Source organism: Balaenoptera ricei, chromosome 6, assembly GCF_028023285.1.
Source record: "Balaenoptera ricei isolate mBalRic1 chromosome 6, mBalRic1.hap2, whole genome shotgun sequence".
Taxonomy (NCBI): Eukaryota; Metazoa; Chordata; class Mammalia; order Artiodactyla; family Balaenopteridae; genus Balaenoptera; species Balaenoptera ricei.
In genome coordinates, this window is record NC_082644.1 from 113152167 (window position 1) to 113179711 (window position 27545).

The window sequence follows — 27545 nt, forward strand, 5'->3', positions numbered from 1 at the left end:
GAGGAAAATCCCTTGTCTGTATTTTTCTGTCATTTTACCAAAACGTACCTGGGTGACAAGGTTAAAGCATGTGGAGGAAATCCCTGGCACTTATCATCCACAGGCATTACTGATAAACTGTGTGGTAGAGGAATAAAGGATTACCTTCTGTATTTTTTCATTACACTTTTCTTTTGTTACAGAATACATAAATCCATTGTGGCACAATGTAATATGTATCACCATGCTACACCTGCGGACGCTTCCGAGCGGCTGCCATGTCTGTGCAGTCAGGAATGATAAGTGAACCACCCGTGAATGTTAACGATAGTGATCATTCTGAGGTAACTCGGCTCTCCATCTTCCTTTACAGCCTCTGTGCTGAAGCCAGGGTAGCAAGGTTCATGAGAGGAAAATGAAAACAACAGTGAAGGGAAGGGGCATGCTCGGCACTCGGAATGTGCCTTCGCGGGTGTGCGGGATCTCACTTGGGGGCTCCGTTTTGGTGAAAACGTGCACATTTAAAGGAGAAAGAGGTTGTGACCCACGTCCTGCGCCCTCAGCCAGACCTAATGAAAGTTTCCTCAGGTCAGCCTCGCACTCCACTCACTCCTCTTCCTCCAGACGAACGCCAACCTTGGATCTTGTCCCAAGTCTACGGCACTTAATGTTTCTAAAACACAAGAGTACAGGATCTAAGTGGTTCTCAGAATCCATGTAGGTGCAACTGTTAAGTTACGCTCCCATTTAATAAATGGATACGGAGACTTGCTACCACAATTTTCAGCTTGACTTCCAAACAGTCTGGGTTTTATGCCTCATTTCTTCATATCCAGGATTTTTTATGGGCTTTCTAAAATGTCTACGGAAATACATCCTGTAAAGGCACTTCTATTTAATGTTGGGCACTGGGTCTGAGACTGAGGAGACGATGCTCTTGGCGGACCCGGGGCAGCAGGCGGGGAGGGTGCTAGCCCTGCTTCCCTTCTTCATGGCACTGCACTTCAGTCTCTGGGTTGTGACCTGCGCTGGGGATGACCAGCCCTTGGACAGACAGGCAGATGGATGGACAGACAGGTGGGCTGCAAACCCACTCTCAGCTAGGAAACTGCTCCTCCTCCAGCTCCCCTCGTGGACAGACAGCTTCTTTTCTGCCAGTGCAGGGCATTCCAGGGGCACTGAGCAGAAGCAGCCACCCTTCCACAGCTCCTTGCGTTGCCCGTGCTGGGTCCAGGATGACGCGCCACCTCAGGGAGCTGACTAAACGCTGCCAGGAGTGCTTCAGTCAATTCCAAGTTAGGTCCTGTCAAGTCTCGTAAACACTGGAAAACGTATGGGCATTTTAAAAAGAGATTACTCACTTGAGGAATTCAGCTCTGTCCCAGTGCAAAGCCACTCAGTTACCAGAGGGAAGTTTTTATACCAGCATTAACCTAACACAATGAGCATTTCTACACTAAGCACTGAACTAGAGGCGGCGGTGGACAGAGAGAGAAGTAGGGGCACAGGTCTTTATCTGAGAAGCTTGGATTCTATTTATAGGGGCAGAGCTGGAACCAGAACCCAAGTTGGAAGGCAACATATTGTAGAGGAAGACACATGGGCTGGGAGTTAAATACCTTTTGGTTCAAATCCTGGCTCCATGGCTAACCAAAATGTTGTCTTAAAATGTGGGAACCTCAGCTGCGTCCACGAAATGAGGAGGGCATGTCCCTACAGAATTGCCAGGAGGATAAAATAGACAATGAATGCCAAGCACCTGGAACTAAGGCTGGCAAACAGTAAAAGGGGTTTACGATGTTCCTTCTCTTGTGTTCCCCTTGTCCCAAGTCATCACCCCAAGAGAAGAGGCCCCATTCAGCCCATTTCCCCAAAACCCCCAGGAGATATTGCTTATTTGGGGAAATGGATCTCAACCTTCATTGCTCATAATTGATAACACAGGGCAATGAAAATGTGCAATTGGCTGGGCATGGTGGCAGCAGTGGGACACTATCAGTAAGCAGCCCCTGGCCCAGGCATCAAACCCCCCCTGAAGCTCAAAGCAGGGCACCCTGGGCTCCGGTTTTAAGGTTTTCCTTTTTGAGAGAGTAAACCAGAGAAGTAGGTACGTTCCACCTCGGCTTAACTCAGCTTTGGGTGGGGATAGTGGAAGTCAAAACTCAAGGTGATAATGCAGAGAAATCCAGTGAGATTTATTAAGTGTCTGCTTCTGCAGAGTACAAGATGTTATTATTCAACAATTACAACAATAATAGTAGCATCTACTACCTACTGAGCACTTAGTATGTGCCAAGTGCTGTGTTAAGCCTTTTAAATCTGCATTAACTCATTCTACCCTAAAATAGGCACTAATAAATTATATCCATTTTGCAAAAACTGAGGCTGGAAACATTAGGGAATTTACCTGAGGTCACTCATCTATTAAAGATCCTATTTTGGATTCAGAAATCAACAATACAGTCCCTAATCCAAGTAGCACAGTCCAGTGGGAGAGAAAGACAAAGAAGCAAACAAAGAATTATAGTTCTGCATGATAAGCACAAAGATGAAGGCAAGCTCAGAGTGCTGCCAAAACATAGGGGCACTTAACCCAGCCGGTAAGGGTGAGGGGGATCAGAGAAGCTTCTTAGTGGAGAGGTCTCAAAACATAGTTGTCATTTAGCTCTGTATCATGAAAAAATGGTGGCAACACCAGAAGGCAGCAGAGCACAGCAAGTTCTAGAATAGAGACTGCTTTGGAGTCCCAGCTCTGCCTTCCTTGGGTAAATGATATAATCTCTCTAACTTCTAGTTTCCTCATCTACAAAATGAGGCTAATTCTTAGACTGTAAGATTGCTGTCAGGGCTAAATACTTCTAAAATAATTAACATAATACCTGTCATAAAATAAATGCTTAATAAGCAATAGATAATAACTATCAGCTTTTCTTCATACAAAGAAGTGATATATAATGACGAGAAAATGACTTCAGTCAACATTTACTGAGCACTTACTTTGTTCATTTAATCCTTCCAGAAAAGGTAGGTGTTATCATCAGTCCCATTTTATAATGGAGGAAATTGAGGTTTGGCAAGGTTGAGACACATACCTGGAATTACGCAGCTAAGAAGTGGAGGAACCAGAACTTGAACCCAGGTCAGCCAGACTCCAAAGCCTGTGTTTTAAACCTCCCTATGGCCAAGGGAGTTTGGGCGGACTAAGGGGAAGAAGAGATTTCCAGAGAGCATATCTTCCAGATTGGAACCACTGACCAATCTATGGAAAAGGTCAACTCCCACTGTAACAAATTCAGTTTGATTATAAATGTCCCAGCTCTTAGACTAACCATATGACCTACAAGACTGCTTTTTAAAAGCCCTTGGAAAACGTCCTGGTTCCCTGAGCCACAGTATCAGTTTGTGAAAGTGGGAAAAGGCTGCCAAGAGTAGCACTCCCTCCTCCAGTCCTGACCAGTTCAAAATCGTGATGAAGACGTACTCCTTTGGTTCCCAGCCTGCTCTGGTCCCAATTCCATGCATGTTCATTTTCGAGCATTTCAAGGTAGAAAATGAAAATATACGAGCAAGAGAAAGCCTTATAATAACTGCAGCATGCCTGCTTTAAAGGAAGTCCTTCGGGTATTTCTTTATCCATAAAGAGAGTTTACACTAGTGGGAATGCCACATTTTGTTTCCCCTTGCACTGACAAAAATTTTTTTTTTAAAGATCAAAGCGCATTGTGTGAGTATGTGATATTTGACATTGGACAAAGTACTCTTTTTCAAAACAGACATTTTCCAAAAACATAACTCACTAGACTAATGGGCAGTGAGAAGCCAAAATGACTGCCCTCCGCCTTCTCCTTGTGTATCTTTGCCAGAGTCCTTGGGACTTGCCAAATCCGGTCATGCCTGCTTAGCTTGCTCGACTGATTGTGCCAGAAAAGAAAATAAGACACAGATGTATTTGAGCTCTTTGAGATGCCAGTAAGAGAGACAGCTAATGGCTTCATTTCGACCCTCCCCTTCCAGCTGGGCACAGGTGGGGGATAATGAGGTCCCTCTCCCTAATCAAACTCAATTATTTACTACTCTATATAACCGCAAAGACACTCACATTCAGTTCAGAATATAAAACACACCGTGGGCTACCTCCAACCACTGCCACTGGGTATTTATAACAAACTCAAGTGGCTAACAGTTTGCCTTGGCAGGAGTTTAAGTGTGTAAAGTTTTGCAAACTGTTTCTGTTCAAATATGTCCTGCTGAAGTGGGGTCCCAGGCGGGGTTCCACAACTGTCAGGTCAGTGAACTGCATAACATCTGAGAATGTATTCACCACACAGTGCAGACAGGATCTGGAAATCAAACGCTTCGTTCTATCGCACCCTTCTGAGAAGCGTCACGGTTTTTTCAACAGCAAGACTGACGTTGTATTAATAAACATTACAAGTCACTAGCCTGACATGTACATAGCAGTAGCTGACAGACTCCAACACAAGCCGAGGGGAGAACAGAGGAAATCAAAATGAGACATAGTAACTAAACATGGCCAAAGGGGGTGGATCATGAAACAAATCACATTAACATAAGAAATGTGAGTCCCAAACTTTTAAGATATATAGCAACTAAAGCAACAATCTGGTATAATTTTTGGATACCAAAGTAAGTTGATGGCTATCTAAAATATGTGCTTTTATTGTAGGAACAAAGTTATCCTGGCACAATTTCAACAGACAGACATTCCAGTGAGCAAAACATACATATTTAGCTTGTCTGACCTTTAAATTCTTAGAAGTATGTAATTAATGCTTTCCATCTTTATTACTTACTCCAATATTTCTGTCACTTTAAACAGACACAAAGAAAAATCTTTTCTTTTCTTTTCTCTAGACAGTAGCTGTTGCCAAAAAGGAAATCAAGTCAGATTTACAAATACAAAATTAAACAGGCTGCATATGTTACACTTCCATACACGAGGACAATCTGGACAATGAAAATGTTTGCTAATACAACAGAATGAAAAGAAACAACACACAGTTGGTCCTCTATGACTCAAGCAAACAATAAATAACTAGGATAATTTATAGCCATATTGTCAGGCCTGGTTACAAAGAGCACAGGCATCTTTTTTTATTCCTTGCCCTATTTTAGCTCTGCCCCTTACCAAACTGCACGACCTCGGATAAATAACTACCTGTCTCTGATCCTCATTTATATATTATAAAGATAAGTTGCTTATAAGGAATAAATGAGATAATGGCTACTAGGGGCACCAAACCAAGTGTGCAAAAACGCTCATTTCTTCCCCTCACCCCCACTACCTCCTCTCAAGACCATTAAGGCAGTATCACATTAAGAGTATGTGAGTTTTCAAACTAATGATATCTTTTCATAAGGTCTGGTCACTTAGGGTGTATTGTGGAGATCTCATCAAGAATGTATACTAAAACCACTGAGACCCTTTTTTGAAAGGCCCTCATACAGGAAAGAGCAATGAATCTAGGGCATGCCTCCTAAAAAAGCAGCTAACCTTTCCCTTTATGCAGAGCCAAGAGAAGCCACAGCAGTCTCTGGGAGCCCTCTGGGCCACACTGACTGAGGCAGCCCAGCTTCTGGTACAAGATCCTCCAACGTCTACCCAGTGGTCCATTTCCTAAGTAGCAAAATCCTAACTGGATTCTATTTGCTCTGCAGCTCTTGGTTAAAATGATTCCTTTCCCATATCCACCTGACATATTAAACATTTTAAGTAAAACACATATATAGGAGGGCAATTTAATTAACTGACTTCTGATCTAGGAAGATTCTGTCCGTTTTATTGTTTTTGACTTTTCTTCCCTTATACCCCTTCTTCCCCACCCCAGAGTAGGATCCCAGTGTGAAACATTAATGTCAACACATGTAACGCAATGACACCACCCCAGCTGCTTGTCATTGCCATTTTTAAAGTCAACTCAGTTTCACAAATTCTGACTGAATTAGCCCATGCTGGGGGATGGGAAGAGATGGACAATGCAAGTTCCTCTCCTGTCCACTCCAAGATCTCATTTTCATTTTCCCTTGTCCTACTATGTCTAAAGGCCTTGGCGTGGTCATTGTTGGCAAGGAGCACTTCTTCAGATGCTGAAAACCAGCTGAGATCCAGCTCTTAACTAGTATTAGGGGCCACCCCCCCGTACCTCTCTGTCCCCTACTTCTCCCCTCCCACACTCCTGACAGCCAAACAACTTCAATGCTTAGGCTCAGAGTAGCTACTAGCAGTCAGCAAGTTAGGGACTCCTGTTTACATACACGTTTGCTCTGTCCAAAATCAATCAAGAACAATGGATACCTTAGAAATCCGCTTGCTGATCTGGTAAAGGAGGCCGTGTCCACTAACAGGCTCCTAATTTGTACTTTGTTAGAGTAATCCATTCTCCTTCCCCTAAGGACAACTCTATTTCCAGGGGTTTCCTGGGGCCCAAGGGCCTGGGAGGGCAAAACCAGCCTAGCCCCAACTCAGTAAGAACATCAAAAGGTATCCGGCTCCACACTCTTTTCCACAAAACACTTTTCCAATTAGGGATTCATTTAAGTTAACTAGCTCCTGTTTTTAAATGTAAGTCATTATATAATATAATACGTCATTATCTCTGCATGATGGAACAAAGAGAAATTTGAAATTTTCTTTTATATGAAGAAACAGATTTTCTAATTTTTCTATTCTGTTTTCTGTAACATCTTACGGAAAAACCCAAACGAACTTTTGGGCCAACCCAATATAACGGACATGTATTAATTGTGCAATAAAAAATAATCCAAAGAAAAGTTAAACCCCATATACAACTTAGTATGAATTATTCAGGCTGATAAATCTCTGATAAAAATAACAAATAGCAACTACATAACACTTCCTACACACTAGGGTCTGAGCTAATTTTCTCATAGCAGCATTTCCTACCTGAGGTTCATGGACCCCCCCTAGGGTCAAAAGATGCATTCACAGGCTCTCTTGAGTTTCAGAATTTAAAAATTTTGCTTTTAGTTCAATGAAAATCACGTACATATGATTTTCACTGAAAAGCAAAATTTTATATAGATAGATAAATAGATGTATATATAGTGACTTATATAAGCAATAGATAGATAGATATGGATATAGACCATTCCCAGTCTTCCATGTTCCTCATTCTCCATCCAGCTGGGGGGAGCCCTGAGTCACTGCTTGGAGGAGAAATACCCAGGAGAGCCACTTGACCTTCATTAGACAGATGTGAACAAGAAATAAACATATAATAAAGCCAGGGTCAACCAATCTAGCCCATGTCCATTCATTTATGTATTTTCTATGGCTACTTTTGCACTATGATGGCAGAGTTGACTCACAGAGACTGTATGGCCTGCAAGCCTAAAATACTAACTATCTTGTCCTTTATAGAAAAAGTTTGCCAACATGTGGGATGAGCTGGTGAGATTTGGGGGGTTGAGTATCCTAGCAGTTGGTTATTTAACATCAGTAATAGACTTAGAAAAGCCAAATGGCATCAGTGCAAGCTACGTGCCAAAACAGTTTGTTGAATGAGGAAAAGTGGCAGGAGAAGAGTACACAAGGCTCTTTATGGAACAGACTTGCTGATCTCTGAAGAATTCATCCCCTGCAGTATGCAAGTCACACTGTGCACAGGACAAATGAGGCAGAGAGCCCATCTATGAACAGAACCAACTGACAACAGCAGAAAGTAAGGTGACCCAACATCCTGGTTCACCCGGCACTGAGTGGGGTGCTCTTGGACTTAGGACTTTCTATTTTAAAACAGTCAGTTCCCTGGTGGGGAAGGGATTCCGGGCTTAGTGGTTAGGATTCCGGGCTTTCACTGCCGTGGCCCGGGTTTAATAACCTGGCTGGGAACTGAGACCCTGCAAGCTACACGGCGTGGCCAAAAAATAAAAAAAAAATATAACAGGGAAGATCCTGGGTAGGACTGGCATAAACTGGTCATCCTAGCAGAAATGTTCTTTATTTTTCCAATTAAAAAACATTTAAAATTTGGGGTGGAGGGTGCACTATAAATCAATTGGCCCATTAAAATAATGGACTAGTACCTAAAAATACATTCATTGTTTAAAAGGACAAATAATATGATAGTCTGATGTTTCATATGAAAATCAGAAGATTCAAGTTGACAAGTAAAACAATTAACATCCATTAAACCCCACATCAGTGATTTAATTTCAGCAAAACATCATCTGTTGCATTAAAGTTGTTAATTTTTATTTTATTAATGTTATAGTTTTATTTGCATTTAATTTGTAATTTTTTTGGATTGCATAAAGACATGGAATTTATAGCTAGAATTTTACATTTGTATGTGTTTAAGTAACATTTATAATAAAACAAATTTGGGCAAACACTGAAGTTTCAGGAGAATTAATTTTCCTTTAAAAGAGGTCTGTACATTACTTACATTTAAGAACATTCCTCACAACAAATCCATGAGGTAGTAATTACCATCCTCACTTTACAGATGAAGAGACTGAGACCACAGTCATGGAGCAAGTCACTAGTGAAGCTGAAACTTGAACCCAGGTTAGCCTAAGTTCAAAGGCTGTGCTGCCTCATTTGGAGTAGGGAAAGATGGTATATTGGAGACTCCTGGTTGAACGGTATGAGGGCCTCTGAAAAACAGAAGGCAACCTGGGGCTTCATGGTATTCAAAAGGCAGAAACAGGGCTGTAGAAGAGGTTAAGTGGGCTCAGAAAGCAAGGTGGGACAGAAAGCTTGCCCAAGGGCCCCCTTCTCCCCGAGCAGCCCGCAGACACCTGAAGATTCATTTGTTCATTCCTTCTCTAGGAAGCCCTGTGCTAGGCGCAGGGATGGTTTAGGCAGTAATGCAAAGATGGTTCAGGCGGTAACGTGAGCGATGGAGAGCGGCAGATGAAGCTTCGCTCGCTCACTCGCCTGCTGCTCACCTCCTGCTGTGCAGCCTGGTTCCTAACAGGCCGCGGACAGGTACCAGTCCGCAGCCCAGGGGTTGGGGACCCCTGTCTTAAAGGATGTCTGCCGATCTCCAATGTCCACCCCTGTCCGTGTTCAGCAAAAGTTATTCCAATTCAGCCTTTACTCAATCTCTCTATTTACTCCATTACCACCATAGTAATGGAGCTATGCTGGGTGTTGTGGGGCACTAATGATCCAGTTCTTGCCCTCAGAGGATTTTTATTAATAATAACAACAATTGCCGCAAACACTTAGATAATGCTTATTTAGGCTAGGCACTGTTCTAAGTGCTTTGCACATATTAACGCATCCAATCCTCACAACAGCTCTATGAGAGAGGTATTATTACTACCCTCATTTAACTGAGCCGTAGAAAAGTCAAGTAATTCATCTGAGATTTCACACACACTAGTAAGGGCAAGGTCAGAATCGGCACCCAAGAAGTGGCTCCAGGGGCCACCATGCTCTTGAACTTTGGCCTTAAGACAGTGGGATTCACTTGAATGACTAGACCAATACTTGATTCCCCTACCCACATCCCAACCATCATCAGGGTGTTGGAAAAAACATGGACTTTGAAGTTAGGCATGGGGTTAAGTCCAGGCCTGACAGCAGTACTTCCCAGCCTCAGTTTTCATGTCTCTAAAATGGTCATAATAAAAACTGGGCTATTTTCAGATTAAATGAAATAACATATACATAGTTGGCCTTTAGTAAACACTAATTCACTTCCCATTGTCAAACCTAGCTCCTTCTTCCTGGCTCAGTGCAGTGTCTATGCAGCCACTTTCTGCCCATTCGCCACTGGGAGAGAGATGCAAGGAGGAAAGGGAGGGAATGAAGAGAAGGAGCAATGGTTTCACTTCTTTTGCTGGCACTTCACTCTCTGAAACTTTGGATATGTCCCTGGAGACTCCTAAAGGTCTGCTCTGTCCTGCATTTGCAGGAGACATTTTTCTAACTTAGAATTTAGACCAGAAAGGTGAATGGGAGGTTGCTGAACCAAAAAAACATACACAGGGCAAATGGTCAGTAATTTGTACTATTTCATCAGACAACTGAGAAAAAGAAGAAAGAGAAAATGTATTGACATTTGTTCTAAATGCTCACATATAAAGATTTTACTTGACCTTGTGTTTTCAGAAACACTCCAGACATATTGAATAAACTCCTGGAGTTTAGAATAAAAAAAGGATTGACTGTGGTGTGTGTGTTTGGGAGTGAGAGTGCAGGGATGGGAGTAATTCAGGAAAAAAAAAAAAGTATCAGGTTTAAAGCACTTGTTTTCCCATTCTCTCTTCCCATTCTCTGGAAGGTAGGGTTCACAGTGAGACACTGTGTAGCCTTACATGCTTCTCCTGGGAAGGTATGCCCAAACCACCCCCAACCTCATTCTATTGAAAATCACTGATTTTAAAGCTCTTGTTTGAAAAAGGACTTTCAGATCAAAAGACTGCTATGATCATATGTTAATATTTATGTAGTAAAAATTATGTGCTAATGAGAACAATTCTTCTAGTGATTTATTAATAAACAATAGAATTTCAAGCAGAAACTACTGACATTTCATTATATACATCTTTTAAAGTAAAAAGAAAAAACTTCTAATGATACCTTGTAATGGTAAGACTGAAAAGATGGTTTTATGAATTTTATTTGTAGCATTGTAATAGATACCTCTTCAGAAGGCTATATATGTCAATACAAAGCGAGAATCTGAAGATGTTTCTACCCTGATTAATAATCCTATTCACAGGGAATTATCCTAAGGAAGTTATTCAACAGAAATAAAAGGGATATAGAAAAGGACTATCATTATAGAATCACCTGTTACAACCAGAACAAGGAAACAATCTAAACATCCTCTGACAGGCATCCATTGCATCCCGTACATTTTTCTGCTGTATTGCTCATCACATCGGAATGACCTGTTTGACAACTCTCCCCCCACTAGACACTAAGCTCTGTAACAGGGGCTGTCTCTGTCTAGATTTTTTTGAAAAATTAAAGTACTACTTTATTAAATGAGTTATTTTATATAATATGAACATCAATATAATTACAATTGTAAAAAATTTTTTATAACAAGGATGAACTGATTTTCAGATTTCCAAATCAGAGTCAACTGTACATTTACACAGAACTGTCTTTGCGTGAAGTCCAAAAAGGAACAGCATAAACATGAGGGTTTCTGTAGCCCCTTTATTTTTGCTGATCAACGGTTTGTTAGAAAAGCAGCTGCAGGTTTTTACCTAAGGTCTGAGACATTACATAATAAATGTAGATTGTAGGAATTAAGAACAGATATCAAAATATTTGTAATATAATGTTAAGTAAAAATAACACAATATGTACGCTAGAACTGAAACTGTAATATATATACATGTGGAAATGATTATACAAAAATGAAAATAATTATACTGGGATGGAGGAATCATTGGAAAACTTTTAAATTACTTTAATATTCTTTAAAGTTGTTGTTTTAGTGCCTCTGAAATGTAAAAAGAAGGAAAATACGTGATGTTATATACACCAAACATGATTTCAGGGTAGGGATGAAATGACAATAATAAAGCTTGAGGAGCCACCCCCGGCTCACTCCCAGGCACACAGATTTCTTTCTTTGGTCAAGGGTAGAAACACCCAAAATACTCATATATCATAGGTAACATAATCCTATTTTTAGTAAAAACCTGAAACAAAGGCAATATGTTTTTAAAAGATGGGGGAAAGTCCTCTAAAGCAATCCCTCTTCTGGACAGTGAATTTGCTGGTTACTAACAGCAGGGGGTGCCAAAGGGATCGCTATTGCTCCCAGGAGATGGCCAGGAGTGGGACTGTCACGGCCTCTGTTAGAAGACCTTAAGCTGAGAAAACGCTGCAGGTTTTCCCCTAACAACCAGGACATATGTGTAAGACTCAGGTGCTCTACAGATGTTAATGGACAAAAACTACATTTTTATTTTAACTAACTTCTAACTGATATTTAGCATCTTCTTGAATTATGAATGCGGTCAACAAACCACAGTCATATGAGCAGTACTGGTGACTCTGTCATGAACAGAAACCACAGATACCATCACAGCACATTACAATTGTTGCAGATTTCTCAAATATCATTTACACTTACCACTACTTTGAAACAAGACGTCAGGAGTTACTGTTAGACCTGCCTCTGGATCTTGTCATTTAATGTATTAATAAAGCCAGTACATATGACTATATCACAAATTTGTTTAATAATTTGATAACTATTTAAATATAATGGAATTCTTTCATACTCCAGTGAATTTTACTCTCTGCATTTACAAACACTTTTCTGAGAAGGGCTTCTGTAGGCTTTACCAGACTACCAAAGGCACAGGAAAGATTAAGAACCTCTGCTCAGTCTAATGGAAGGCAACTAAGAAGAAAAATCAAGTTTGATTTGAACAAAGTTGGAGAGAAAAAGAAGTATTTTAAGTCACAAAAGAGAAGTGGCTGCAATGCACATTTTCAGTTTGGATTCCTTAATGAGAAAGAGGGAAACCCCAAATTTGTCCTTCATAGGCCCCAAAGTACCCCAGTATTTCCAGAGGTCTGGTTCCTAGACATGACATTCAAGATATACCTAATACAATTTGCTACTGGCAAAGCAGTCTGCATTTAGTCTAGGTGCAGAGGCATAGAATACAATGCAAATGTTGCCCCCAACATCTCTCTGAAAGTAATCATTACATGTTGACTCTCCAGATACCAAATATCATTCATTTGATGAACAAAGCCAAAATCAAATCCAAAATACTAGAAGGTAGAGGTGAGATACTGAGATAAGTAACAGAGTCAATACTTACATTCGAACAAAGAGCGACTCTTTGGATGTCAGACCAGGAGATGAATACTTTTCAACCAAGGCCAAAGTACTGAAGCCAAACTTATGAATGGGCTCGTTGGAATCCAGTGGGGGGAAATCTGTGTCAACCTCCCCATCATCCTCGGCAATATGCAGGCAGTAGGCACTGACATTGTCACTGTAAGAAAAAACAAAAAGGTAAGTGAACACCAAGGTGAGGGAGGGATGCAGAGACCAGAAGCTATGGTGTACAGCAAACTGGGTAAAACTACTGTTTTACCAAAACTACTGTTTTACCAAAAACTACTGTTTTTTACCCCAAAGCCTGGTGATACAGTTAGATCTCCCAAACCCTACTTCATTTGATAAAGAGAAAACAGATGGCAGCGCAAAGGGGGAGAAAAACAATGTGAAAGGAGAATATTTATACTGCTCTATTCTTTCAACAAATATTTACTGAGCACCTGTTAATAGATAAGACCCAGAACTTAACCCCTTTGATCAAAGATGAGATTGAGTATCAGCCCTCAAAGGAAGCTTAGAGTAGAGCAAAGGGAAAAAGTAAGCACTACATTAGCTATAATATTTATGAATGTAAATAAAATAAATATCATAAAAGAGAGACAAAACTATAAAGGAGGAAACAATTATTTGGAGGGAATCAGAGGCCTTTGATTTATGTTCAGGATTAAGAAAATATCTATGCTCTAGATCAGAAGAAGAACTCAAGGTAACCAAGACAATCTTTACAGTTCTCCTTTCTCTGAAGAGTATCAGGCTCACTTGACAGGATCTGATTCCAAACACCAAGGACACTTAACAGAGTAAAAGCAAATGACGCAATTCATCCTGACGCAGATACCTAGCCTTCTCAGCTACTTCTGGACTTGTCTCACTTCCCCAGAACGTCCAGTCAGTACTCCCAGATTCCAGCTTTGCCCAATTTAGAATTAACACTCCTTCTCCTTTGGGGGAAATAAATAAGTCAATTTGCTGAAAAAGGGTGGGAAACTATACTAACATAAAGAAAATGTAAAACTGAAATCAACTTAAACACTTTAAAATACCCTGCACCAAAGTTGAATTGTGAAACTGCAAATCTGCTAGCATTCAGAAGCAGGAACCTAATAGTTCACAAGGAGGTAGGATTCTAAATTCTGTAGCTTAAATTTGGAGTTTTAATTATATGATTGATGCTTAAATTAATTAATTGCAAAGTGTATGCTAATTGTTTAATTGGTTGCTTGATCTATATAGATCATTTTTTGAATTAAATGAGTTGATTTACAAAGTTTATTGATTGGATGTGACAATGAATTATTTCACTGACTACCTGATTTGCAATTTTCCCAATTAATTCACAAATCTTTAGCTGCAACTCTGCTTATTGAGAGCGAGCCTACTTCAGGTGATCTATACTCAGTCTGTCATGACTAAGAGATATTTATTATATAAAATAGGTAATAAGGACAGATTAAAATTAATGGGAACTATAAATTTACTAAATGGATGGATCACAAGAAAGTAATCTGTCTATGTTTGTCACTATAAATTTCATGTATTTGCAATGCTGTTAAGAAACTTAAAATTCATCTCTGAATGGTATGGGAAACTTACCAATCTTTGCAAAAGGTTACCAGCTTCAACACAAAACACTTGTAGAAGGAGAAGAAAGCCCTTCAGATGAGGAAAATATCATGGTGTAGTAGCTAAGGGCTTTGTGTCCAAAGGGACTTGAGTTCAACCTAAGCCCCATTGCTCATGGACTACGTGATTTCAGAGAATACGCTTCGTTCCCTTCGGATTCCAATTCTACAGAAAGGGTACAATCACCTAGAGGGGGTTTTGAAGTTTTGATGAGATAATATATGTAGTGCCTAGCATATAACAGAGGTAAAAAAATAAATGGTAGTAACTATAATAAAGTCAGATGGAAAATAACTTCTATAGTTAGGTCAACCCTTAAAGACAAATGGTGGATGCATATTAGAGCAACAAAGCAACTATGAAAGTGAGCAACATGTTCTATGTGCAAACATCTGTAACTGGAGTGAACATGTCCACCGTGCTCCAGCCTTGGGGCCACTGAGCCTCCGGGATTTTATGAGCAGGGCAGACACTGATGAAGCAAGCAATGGACAGCACAGATTATTTACTGCCGTGTAAATCATCCTGAGGAATGTCTGTGAATCCCTAGCACCACAGAGGTTTCAAGGGCAAATAATAAGTCTATTGATCAAAGCAGAAAGCCAAACAGTGGTATCAGAAGAATTCTGCTTTGATTGTCACAGGATGCCCCCAAATCTCCTCGAAACAAACTCAGCAAATGTCACAGCCTAAGCTCTGAAAGCCAAAAGACTCAATGTGCCAAGTGCTATTATTCCCCCCAGTTCTTAAATATAAAGTGTGATATCATTTATTCATTCAAAAAACATTTGTAAAGTGCCTACGCTGTGCTGTAGCCTGTCCTGAGCACCGGGAACACAGCAAAGAGAAGAGTGAATAATCCACTCTTTGTTATACAAACTAACGGAAGTCTTTTCTGGGTCTTCAGTAAAGTTTAGCAGTAAACAGTGCTCCACCCCCTATCAACCCTTAATTGAACATCTAAGGGGAAAAAGATGACTAAAATTCCATATTCTATGCATGGATATTGGTTCCTTTGTGCCTTTATAGGGGAATCGTTAATAAAAGAAGCTACTGTGATATTCTGACTTCTAAAACTGCTTCAGGACTCCAAATTAGTACTAGTAAAACAGCCATTAGTATCATTAGCTACATTTATTGAGTACCACGTGCCAGACACTGTGCACAGTGGTTTAGACACATAAGCTCCCTGCATCTTCCCATCAGCTCTGTGAGTCCTTTATTATTATTTCTATTTTACAAATTACAAAACTGAGGCTCAATGAGGTTACTCTTACATGCAAGATTAAACAGCATGTAAGTTATAGAGCTGAGATTCAAACCCAGGCAGTCAAGAGCCCTCACTCCTGACTCCCATCTACTCCTCTGCCTAAGCCATGGTGTGTCAAGATTTCCCAAGGTCCTTGGGAACCTACAATCGTATGGAAATGCTACATATGCTAAAAAGGAGAAGGAAACCACGACATATTATTTATAAAAAATTAGAAGCTTAGAGAGATTTATTTCAACGACATATTATTTATAAAAAATTAGAAGCTTAGAGAAATTTATTTCAATCTCCTCGCTTTTACAAATGGGGAATAGATACCTAGAAAAGCAGAATAAGGTGCCCATGATCACCTAGTTAAATGGTGGCAAAGCTGGTTTTCAGAGAACTCAGGTTTCCTTACTTCTCTTCCATTACTCTTTGATCAAATCAGAAATTGGTGGCATTTTGAAATGGGGAGAGAAAAAAGGGGCAGCTGTGGTCCCTGACTCAGAAATTGGCCAAATACAGACACCTAGAGCTTCCAAAACAACAAAAACGGGGTGCCTCTTCATGACAGTTTGTTGGAAGGAGGACGGGTTTTGCAGTGAGATCTGGTTTTAATGCCAACACAACCACAAACCAGCTATGTGACCAAATCTGTCTGAGCTCCATTTTCTTACCCATGAAAGGCTTTCCTTGATTTCTTTAGGAGAATCATTTGGATCTCTAGGAGAATCCAACTGATTCTCCTCTGTGTTCTTACAGAACTTGGTTGATATTTCTGCATATAACTTACCACACTGCTCTTTTTCTTATTTATGCATCTATGTTCTCCTAAAGAGCAGGGATTCTTCTACTATCTCTGTATCTTCACTGAAGAGTAAAATGCCTGGCATTTAGAACAAATATTTGTTGAATGAATGAATATATGAATGTGTAGACTGAATCACTCTACCCATGAAAAAAACATAGAGGGTATTATTAATGATGTGTGTGTTAACGAGAAGAGGAGAAGTAATAAGCTTTTCTTTTTCTTTTTCTGGCTTGTCACATTGATACCTGTTAGCCAAGTGGGGCTTTCAAGGCAATGCACATGTATCAGAGATAGCAATTCAAGACAAGGGAAGAAGGCCCAGGACAAAGTGAAAATGAAAGAGGCATTCTTACAGTTCACCAAGATATGAGCACTGGCATCTCAGTTTTTTAAGGAGAAAACAATAAGAAATTATTACAATTATATAAAAATGTTCAATTACATACATATAAAAAGATTAGAAGAAAAGGGACCAAAAAGTTCATAAAGATTATATTTACATTAAAGCAATGAGCACTTTTTTCTTTCTAAATTTCTGTACTTTCCAGATGTCCCATAATAGGTATGTATAACTTTCATTTTCCTTTCTTTATAAAATATTTAATTAAATTTTTGATAAGTGTAATATTAATACATTCTTACTGTAGACAATTTAGAAATATGGAACAGTACAAAGAAGTCTGGGAAATCTCTCACCCCACTACACAGAGAAAATCACTTGTCCTAGAGACTCTGAGCATGGCCTGCCTGATTGGTAAGTGTGCTCATTTTCTCTACTAGGTTCTGGAATTATGGAAGAAATAACCATAACTACTGCATAAGGGTCTTATAAGGATTAAATGACATAATTAACTTCACAGTGCCTGGAATGAAGAAGGATTCTCATTTTGCCAAAATTTCTTCTACCACTTTTAAGCTTCTGATTACAAAGAAGCAGAATTAACTATCTAACAGAAGCATGGTGGATAGCAATGAGACAGAGAAACCTAAAAGTCCTGTTTGTGAGTCACTACCAGAGAGAGAAGAATGATCAAAGCGCTAACAAACAAGTACAGGACAACTGGATCCACAAGAAGAGGCTTAATTTTAGAGCTGGGTTGGCATGGAAGGAGCAGGCCCTTTTAGGTACCATGGAGTTTGTAAGAGGACTGGAAGTTTAAGAAATGAGTGGATGCAAAATGGAGCCTGCTGCCAAAGAGAGATCCTTTTGGGGGAGACATAGAGATCTCCAAAGCTTTAATGAGTACAATTAACTGAATTTCCCTTATTCATATTTCATCAAATAAAGCTAAATTTCTTCATTAGAAAAAATTATTGCATTGAATTGTTGACCAATATTCATTTTATGTTCAAAGGCCAGTATGGCTTTTATGAAGAGACAGAAGCCTATAGCCCATAAATAGATGGTATTTAATTCATATATGAAAATTCAGGAGCATTCCAGGAAGCATCCCAGATTTCTACCAAATGTGATCTGACATGTTCATTTCTTATCTTCAGAAAATGCAAAACACACTAAAGTATGAACACAAGACAGATTAATGCTTATTGTTTTTTTAATGAAAAATAAAAGAATGCATGATTCTGAAATGTCCAGAATGCTCATTACATGAGCTTTGCTGCTTATTTTGGTGACAAGCAATATTGAGTGTGTCAGGCATTAGTAAGAGAAAGCTCCTGATGGTTGCAGCTCAGAAGTTCATCTCTTTGAAGTCAAGAGAAAAGATTTTTAAGACTCCCAAGATTTCCTTTTCTCTAAAACACACCCCCCCATAAATGGAAAGTAAAACTGATAAATAACATCATAACGTTTGTCAAGCCACAGCAACCTCAGACAGGAATAGTTAAATCTAAATTTCCTGGTAAAGTTCTAGGGAGAAAATGTCCACTAATTTTTAGGTGGAAGCAAGACCTTCATATTGTTCTGAGCTCCTGTTAGGACAGTTTCTATTGCTATGTCTTCAAGTTCCCTGACCACAGCATGCTTCCTCCTGCCACAGCATCACTGCCACACAGTTCCATCTGCCAGGAGCCTTCCCCTGCCAAATGCCCCTGGCATCACTTTCTGAGGGAATTCCTCCCTGGTTCCCAAGTGAGGCTCTCACAAATGGCATTCCTTCCCTGCAGAGCACTTAACTCAGCTTCTAAGCAAACATTATTTGGCTTAATTATCTGCCCATTTCCCTCACTAGGTTGTAGAATTCATGAAAGAGAAACTATGTCTTGTTCCCCTCACCACTGTACACCCAGCAAAATGCCTGGTACATAGCAAACACTCAATAAATATTTACTGAATGCATGAATGAATACAAATGATAAGTGAAATGAGCCAGTTACAAAATGCTATTACACTTGATAATTTCTTCTTCCCCACCAAACTGTAAATTTTTTGAGAGCAGCAATTGCGTTTCTCTTGTTCTCCATTTTATCCTCGATACCCAGGGCCTGGAACTCCATAAATATTTGCTGAATGAAGAAATGATGAGGGACTTAAGTCTTTGAGATTAAGCAGGATATCAAAAGAAGAGTGAGAAAGGCATTTCTAAGGAAACAGCAAAAGCAGACATGGTGCGTGTCAAGAAGCTGCCAGTTAAAGAATGTGATGCATTAGAATGTACGGGAGCATACCTGGGGGTCAGATGGGAAGGGCACCTTAGGCTGTATTATTTAGGTAAATGGTTCTCAATGATGACTCTAAGGAGTATAAATTAGAAGCAGCAACCTAGAAATGGGAGAAGAGTAGACAGCGGCAGGCATGCAGACAGCAAAAAAAAAAAAAAAGTGGGGGTGGTGGTGGCGGTGTGGGGAGTATAAAGAATTCAAATTGCAAAGCTGTCAGAAAACGTATAATGTAAAGTCAAATGTTCCTAGATACTTTCATAAGCCCACAAGAGCATCACTGTATCATAGCATGGTACAATTACTTGAGTCATCAAGAAAGGGCTAAATTATGCTACTATTGCTGAACTAATACTAGTATTCATTGCAGTAGTAGCTGCTGGAGTTATAGTATTTAGCAGCAACAGAAACAAACATTTACTGAGCACTTGCCATGTATTTTCTCATTTTATTTTCATAACTACCCTGATAGGAAGTTTCTATCCTCATTTTACACATGAGAAAAATGGAATACATGGGCTGAAGTAATTCATCCAAGATCACCCTAATGGTTAGTGCCAGAATGCAAACCCAGACTATGACTTTGAATCCCACACTCTTAACCACTATGTTACATACTGATTAAGAAGGCAGAGGAAAATGTTAACACATGTTAGTGAGCTTCTATGAAATATTACAAAAATAAAGAAACCTCGATACTGAATGAGATAAACCTCAACTATCTAGGCGGTCCACCAAGTTTCCCAAGGGCTCCATGAGAATGAAGTGAATCCACAGTGAAATCCACTGCATGGCTATATCATGTGCTGGCATACTCTACAGCTGCACTTTCCAAACATGTGGCTACTGAGTCCTTGAAATGTGGCTAGTCTGAATTGAGATGTGCTGTAAATAGCAAATAAACACTGGATTTTGAATACGTGACGAAAAAAACAGAACATTACAAATCTCATTAATAATTTTTATATCAATTACATGTTGAAATGATAATATTTAGGATATAATGGGTTAGATAAAATATATTATGAAAATTAATTTCACTTGTTTTTTGGAAATGTTTAAATATGTGATTACTAGAAAACTTAAAATTGTAAATGTGGCTTACATTTGTAGCTTGTATTATGCATTTTTTCCGGCTTTATTAAAATATAATTGACATATAGCATTGTGTAGGTTTAAAGTGTTGATATGATACACTTACATATTACCAAATGATTACTACCAAGTAGTATCAGCCAATACCTCCATCACAGTGAGAACATCTGGCAACCTTAGCAACTTTTCAAATGCACTGTACTCTGATCCCAAGAACTTATAACTGAAAGTTTATAACCTCTGACCAACACCTCCCCATTCCACCCACACCCTAGGCCCTGGTAATCACCATTCTAACCTCTGTTTCTATGTGTCCGCTTTTTTAGATTCCACATATAAGTGATATCATACAGTATTTGTCTTTCTCTGTCTGACTTACCTCACTTAGCATCACGTCCTCAAGGTCCATCTATGTTGTTGAAAATAGCAGGATTTCCTTCCTTCTCATGGCTGAGTAATATTCCATTGTGTGTATATATACACCATTATCATCTTTATCCATTCATCCATAGATGAACAGTTAGGTTGTTTCCGTATCTTGGCTATTGTGAATAATGCTGCAATGAACTTGGGAGTGCAGGTATCTCTTTGCAATCTTGTTTGCATTTCCTATGGATACATACCCAGAAGTGGGATTGCTAGATCATATGGCAGTTCTATTTTTAATTTTTTGAGGAACCTCCATACTGTTTTCCATAGTGCCTGTATCAATTTCCATTCCTACCAACAGTGCACAAGGGTTCCCTTTTCTCCACGTCCTCGCCAACACTTGTTATATCTTGTCTTCTTGATGATAGTCATTCTAACAGGTGTGAAGTGATTGCATTGCATTTCATTTGGACAGCACTGCTCTATAGCCATAAACTTCCACTCACTGAGCACTGCGATAATCTCCAAAGTATACTACACCAGCTTTGTATACCACAGCAAAATTCTTCAGGTTTTTAGTATCAGTACTTCACCTGTCAGTAGCCTAATGAAGATCAATAGTAAATAAGACACCAGTGAAATATGTTGAATGTCTAAGGGACACCTGAAAAGAAGGAAAGGAATGGCTATTCCAGTGTACAATGGAGTCATAACACACGACTGAAATCTCTGCATAAAAATTAGGACTAGTCGGGGCTTCCCTGGTGGCACAGTGGTTAAGAATCCGCCTGCCAAGGCAGGGGACAAGGGTTCGAGCCCTGGTCCGGGAATATCCCACATGCGGCAGAGGAACTAAGGCCGTGAGCCACAACTACTGAGCCCTCGTGCCACAACTACTAAAGCCTGTGCACCTAGAGTCCGTGCTCCACAACAAGAGAAGCCACCTCAATGAGAAGCCCACGCACCACAATGAAGAGTAGCCCCCGCTCACTGCAACTAGAGAAAGCCCGTGCACAGCAACGAAGACCCAATGCAGCCAAAAATAATAATAATAAAATAAATAAAAATTTATTAAAAAAAAAATTAGGACTAGTCAAAATTATTCTTAAAAATCCCTTAAATTATCTATGAAGTAAAATAAATGTGGTTTTCTGTCAAGAAGAAGTGCATACCTCCCATCTCAAGTTCTTGACAAGGTAAAACCTCACTGAATTTTATGTTTTTCTCTTTTACAAATGGGTGTTCCTAAAAAGATAGTGTTTCACCCTTGAATCTGGTGGAAAAATATAAATTAAGGAATGTTTTAAAAAATCTTACAGGTCAGAAATAGATGCACACAAATATAGTCAACTGATCTTTGACAAAGGAGCAAAGGCAACTCAATGGAGAAAGGATGGGTTTTTCAACTGTATATTAAGAAGAAACAAAAAAGAAAAGAAAAAGAAAGAAATCTAGACACAGACCTTACACATTTCACAAAAATTAACTCTTAATGGATCAGAGACCTAAATGTAAAGCACAAAACTATGACACTTCTAGAAAATAACATAGGAGAAAAAGTAGGCAACCTTAGGTTTCGTGATGACTTTTTAGCTATAACACCAAAAGCACAATCTATGAAAAAAACTGGTAAGCTGGAGTTCATTAACATTAAAAACTTCAGCTCTGCTAAAAATGCTGTTAAGAGAATAAAAACATGAGCAGACACCAAAAACAACGGGAACTAAGAACCTGCAGCCTGTGAAAAAGAGATCCCAAACACAGCAAGTTAAGCAAAATGAAAAGACAGAGAAACACACAGCAGGTGAAGGAGCAAGGTAAAAACCACCAGACCAAACAAATGAAGAGGAAATAGGCAGTCTACCTGAAAAAGAATTCAGAGTAATGATGGTAAAGACGATCCAAAATCTTGGAAACAGAATGGAGAAAATACAAGAAACGTTTAACAAGGACCTAGAAGAACTAAAAAGCGAACAAACCATGATGAACAACACAATAAATGAAATTAAAAATTCTCTAGAAGGAATCCATAGCAGAATAACTGAGGCAGAAGAATGGATAAGTGACCTGGAAGATAAAATAGTGGAAATAACTACTGCAGAGCAGAATAAAGAAAAAAGAATGAAAAGATTTGAGGACAGTCTTAGAGACCTCTGGGACAACATTAAACACACGATAATTCGAATTATAGGGGTCCCAGAGAAGAAGAGAAAAAGAAAGGGTCTGAGAAAATATTTGAAGAGATTATAGTTGAAAACTTCCCTAACATGGGAAAGGAAACAGTCACCCAACTCCACGAAGGACAGAGAGTCCCATACAGGATAAACCCTAGAAAAACATACCAAGACACATATTAATCAAACTACCGAAGATTAAATACAAAGAAAAAATAATAAAAGCAGCAAGGGAAAAACAACAAATAACATACAAGGGAATCCCCATAAGGTTAACAGCTGATCTTTCAGCAGAAACTCTGCAAGCCAGAAGGGAGTGGCAGGACACATTTAAAGTGATGAAAGGGAAAAACCTACAACCAAGATTACCCTACCCAGCAAGGATCCCATTCAGATTCGACGAGGAAATTAAAACGTTTACAGACAAGCAAAAGCTAAGAGAATTCAGCACCACCAAACCAGCTCTACAACAAATGCTAAAGGAACTTCTCTAGGCAGCAAACATAAGAGAAGGAAAAGACCTACAATAACAAACCCAAAACAATTAAGAAAACGGTAACAGGAACATACATATCGATAACTACCTTAAATGTAAATGGATTAAATGCTCCAACCAAAGGACACAGACTGGCTGAATGGGTACAAAAACAAGACCCATATATACGCTGTCTACAAGAGACCCACTTCAGACCTAGGGACACATACAGACTGAAAGTGAGGGGATGGAAAAAGATATGCCATGCAAATGGAAATCAAAAAGAAAGCTGCAGTAGCAATTCTCATATCAGACAAAACAGATTTTAAAATAAAGACTATTACAAGAGACAAAGAAGGACACTACATAATGATCAAGGGATCAATCCAAGAAGAAGATATAACAACTGTAAATACTTATGCACCCAACATAGGAGCACCTCAATACATAAGGCAAATGCTAACAGCTGTAAAAAGGGAAATTGACAGTAACACAATCATAGAAGGGGACTTTAACACCCCACTTTCACCAATGGACAGATCATCCAAAATGAAAATAAAAAAGGAAACACAAGCTTTAAATGACACATTAAACAAGATGGACTTAATTGATATTTATAGGACATTCCATCCAAAAACAACAGAATACACTTTCTTCTCAAGTGCTCATGGAAGGTTCTCCAAGATAGATCATACCTTGGGTCACAAACCAAGCCTTGGTAAATGTAAGAAAACTGAAATCGTATCAAGTATCATTTCTGACCACAACGCTGTGAGACTAGATATCAATTACAGGAAAAAATCTGTAAAAAATACAAACACATGGAGGCTAAACAATACACTACTTAATAACCAAGAGATCACTGAAGAAATCAAAGAGGAAATCAAAAAATACCTAGAAACAAATGAAAATGAAAACACGATGACCCAAAACCTATGGGATGCAGCAAAAGCAGTTCTAAGAGGGAAGTTTATAGCAATACAATCCTACCTCAAGAAACAGAAACATCTCAAATAAACAACCTAACCTTACACCTAATGCAATTAGAGAAAGAAGAACAAAAAAACCCCCAAAGTTAGCAGAAGGAAAGAAATCATAAAGATCAGATCAGAAATAAATGAAAAAGAAATGAAGGAAACAACAGCAAAGATCAATAAAACTAAAAGCTGGTTCTTTGAGAAGATAAACAAAATTGATAAACTGCTTGCCAGACTCATCAAGAAAGAAAGGGAGAACACTCAAATCAATAGAATTAGAAATGAAAAAGAAGTAACAACTGACACTGCAGAAATACAAAGGATCATGAGAGATTACTACAAGCAACTATATGCCAATAAAATGGACAAATTCTTAGAAAAGCACAACCTTCCGAGACTGAACTAGGAAGAAATAGAAAATATAAACAGACCAATCACAAGCACTGAAATTGAGACTGTGATTAAAAATCTTCCAACAAACAAAAGCCCAGAACCAGATGGCTTCACAGGCAAATTCTATCAAACATTTAGAGAAGAGCTAACACCTATCCTTCTCAAACTCTTCCAAAATATAGCAGAGGGAGGAACACTCCCAAACTCATTCTACAAGGCCACCATCACCCTGATACCAAAACCAGACAAAGATGTCCCAAAAAAAGAAAACTACAGGCCAATATCACTGATGAACATAGATGCAAAAATCCTCAACAAAATACTAGCAAACAGAATCCAACAGCACATTAAAAGGATCATACACCATGATCAAGTGGGGTTTATCCCAGGAATGCAAGGATTCTTCAATATACGCAAATCAATGTGATACACCATATTAACAAACTGAAGGAGGAAAACCATATGATCATCTCAATAGACGCAGAAAAAGCTTTCGACAAAATTCAACACCCATTTATGATAAAAACCCTTAGAAAGTAGGCAGAGAGGGAACTTACCTCAACATAATAAAGGCCATATATGACAAACCCACAGCCAACATCGTTCTCAATGGTGGAAAACTGAAACCATTTCCACTAAGATCAGGAACAAGACAAGGCTGCGCACTGTCACCACTATTATTCAACATAGTTTTGGAAGTTTTAGCCACAGCAATCAGAGAAGAAAAAGAAATAAAAGAAATCCAAATCAGAAAAGAAGAAGTAAAGCTGTCACTGTTTGCAGATGACATGATACTATACATAGAGAATCCTAAAGACGCTACCAGAAAACTACTAGAGCTAATCAATGAATTTGGTAAAGTAGCAGGATACAAAATTAATGCACAGAAATCTCTTGCATTCCTATACATTAAGGATGAAAAATGTGAAAGAGAAATTAAGGAACGGTCCCATTTACCAATGCAACAGAAAGAATAAAATACCTAGGAATAAACCTACCTAAGGAGACAAAAGACCTGTATGCAGAAAACTACAAAACACTGATGAAAGAAATTAAAGATGATACAAACAGATGGAGAGATATACCATGTTCTTGGATTGGAAGAATCAACATTGTGAAAATGACTATACTACCCAAAGCAATCTACAGGTTCAATGCAATCCCTATCAAACTACCAATGGCATTTTTCACAGAACTAGAAGAAAACATTTCACAATTTGTATGGAAACACAAAAGACCCCGAATAGCCAAAGCAATCTTGAGAAAGAAAAACAGAGCTGGAGGAATCAGGCTCCCTGACTTCAGACTATACTACAAAGCTACAGTAATCAAGACAGTACGGTACTGGCACAAAAACAGAAACACAGACCAATGGAACAGGATAGAAAGCCCAGAGATAAACCCACACACATACGGTCACCTTATTTTTGATAAAGGAGGCAAGACTATACAATGGAGAAAAGACAGCCTCTTCAATAAGTGGTGCTGGGAAAACTGGACAGCTACATGTAAAAGAATGAAATTAGATCACTCCTAACACAACACACAAAAATAAACTCAAAATGGATTAAAGACCTAAAAGTAAGGCCAGACACTATAAAACTCTTAGAGGGAAACATAGGCAGAACACTCCATGACATAAATCACAGCAAGATCCTTTTTGACCCAGCTCCTAGAGAAATGGAAATAAAAACAAAAATAAACAAATGGGACCTAATGAAACTTCAAAGCTTTTGCACAGCAAAGGAAACCATAAACGAGAAGAAAAGACAACCCTCAGAATGGGAGAAAATATTTGCAAATGAAGCAACTGACAAAGGATTAATCTCCAAAATATACAAGCAGCTCATGCTGCTCAATATCAAAAAAACAAACCCAATCCAAAAATGGGCAGAAGACCTAAACAGACATTTCTCCAAAGAAGATATACAGATTGCCAACAAACACATGAAAAAATGCTCAACATCACTAATCATTAGAGAAATGCAAATCAAAACTACAATGAGGTATCACCTCACACCAGTCAGAATGGCCAGAATGGCCATCATCAAAAAATCTACAAACAGTAAATGCTGGAGAGGGTGTGGAGAAAAGGGAACCCTCTTGAACTGTTGGTGGGAATGTAAATTGATACAGCCACTATGGAGAACAGTATGGAGGAGGCTCCTTAAAAAACTAAAAATAGAACTACCATACGACCCAGCAATCCCACTACTGGGCATATACCCTGAGAAAACCATAATTCAAAAAGAGTCATGTACCACAATGTTCTTTGCAGCACTATTTACAACAGCCAGGACATGGAAGCAACCTAAGTGTCCATTAACAGATGAATGGATAAAGAAGATGTGGCACATATATACAATGGAATATGACTCAGCCATAAAAAGAAATGAAATTGAGTTATTTGTAGTGAGGTGGATGGACCTAGAGTCTGTCATACAGAGTGAAGTAAGTCAGAAAGAGAAAAACAAATACCATATGCTAACATATATATATGGAATCTAAAAAAAAAAAGAAAAAAAATGGTTCTAAAGAATCTAGGGGGGCTTCCCTGGTGGCGCAGTGGTTGAGAGTCTGCCTGCCAATGCAGGGAACACGGGTTCGAGCCCTGGTCTGGGAAGATCCCACATGCCAAGGAGCTACTGAGCCTGCACATCTGGAGCCTGTGCTCCGCAACAGGAGAGGCCGCGGAAGTGAGAGGCCCACGCACCGCGATGAAGAGTGGCCCCCGCTCGCCACAACTAGAGAAAGCCCTCGTACAGAAACAAAGACCCAACACAGCCAAAACTAAAATAAAAATAAAAATAAATTAAAAAAAAAAAAAAAAAGAATCTAGGGGCAGGACAGGAATAAAGATGCAGATGTAGAAAATGGACTTGAGGACACAGGGAGGGGGAAGGGTAAGCTGGGATGAAGTTAGAGACTGGCATGGACATATATATACTACCAAATATAAA

At 39.1% G+C, this 27545-nt stretch overlaps 1 protein-coding gene across 3 annotated transcripts in view; it reads right to left on the bottom strand.

Moving 5' to 3' along the window:
- The window catches only part of MAPKAP1 (MAPK associated protein 1), a 236395-nt gene that overhangs the window by 96123 nt on the left and 112727 nt on the right, over positions 1-27545 (bottom strand). For all 3 annotated transcript variants that reach the window (XM_059925619.1, XM_059925618.1, XM_059925617.1), the window contains exon 6: positions 12775-12951. In XM_059925619.1, coding sequence (XP_059781602.1) covers positions 12775-12951 — 177 coding nt within the window. The remainder of the gene's footprint in view (positions 1-12774; positions 12952-27545) is intronic.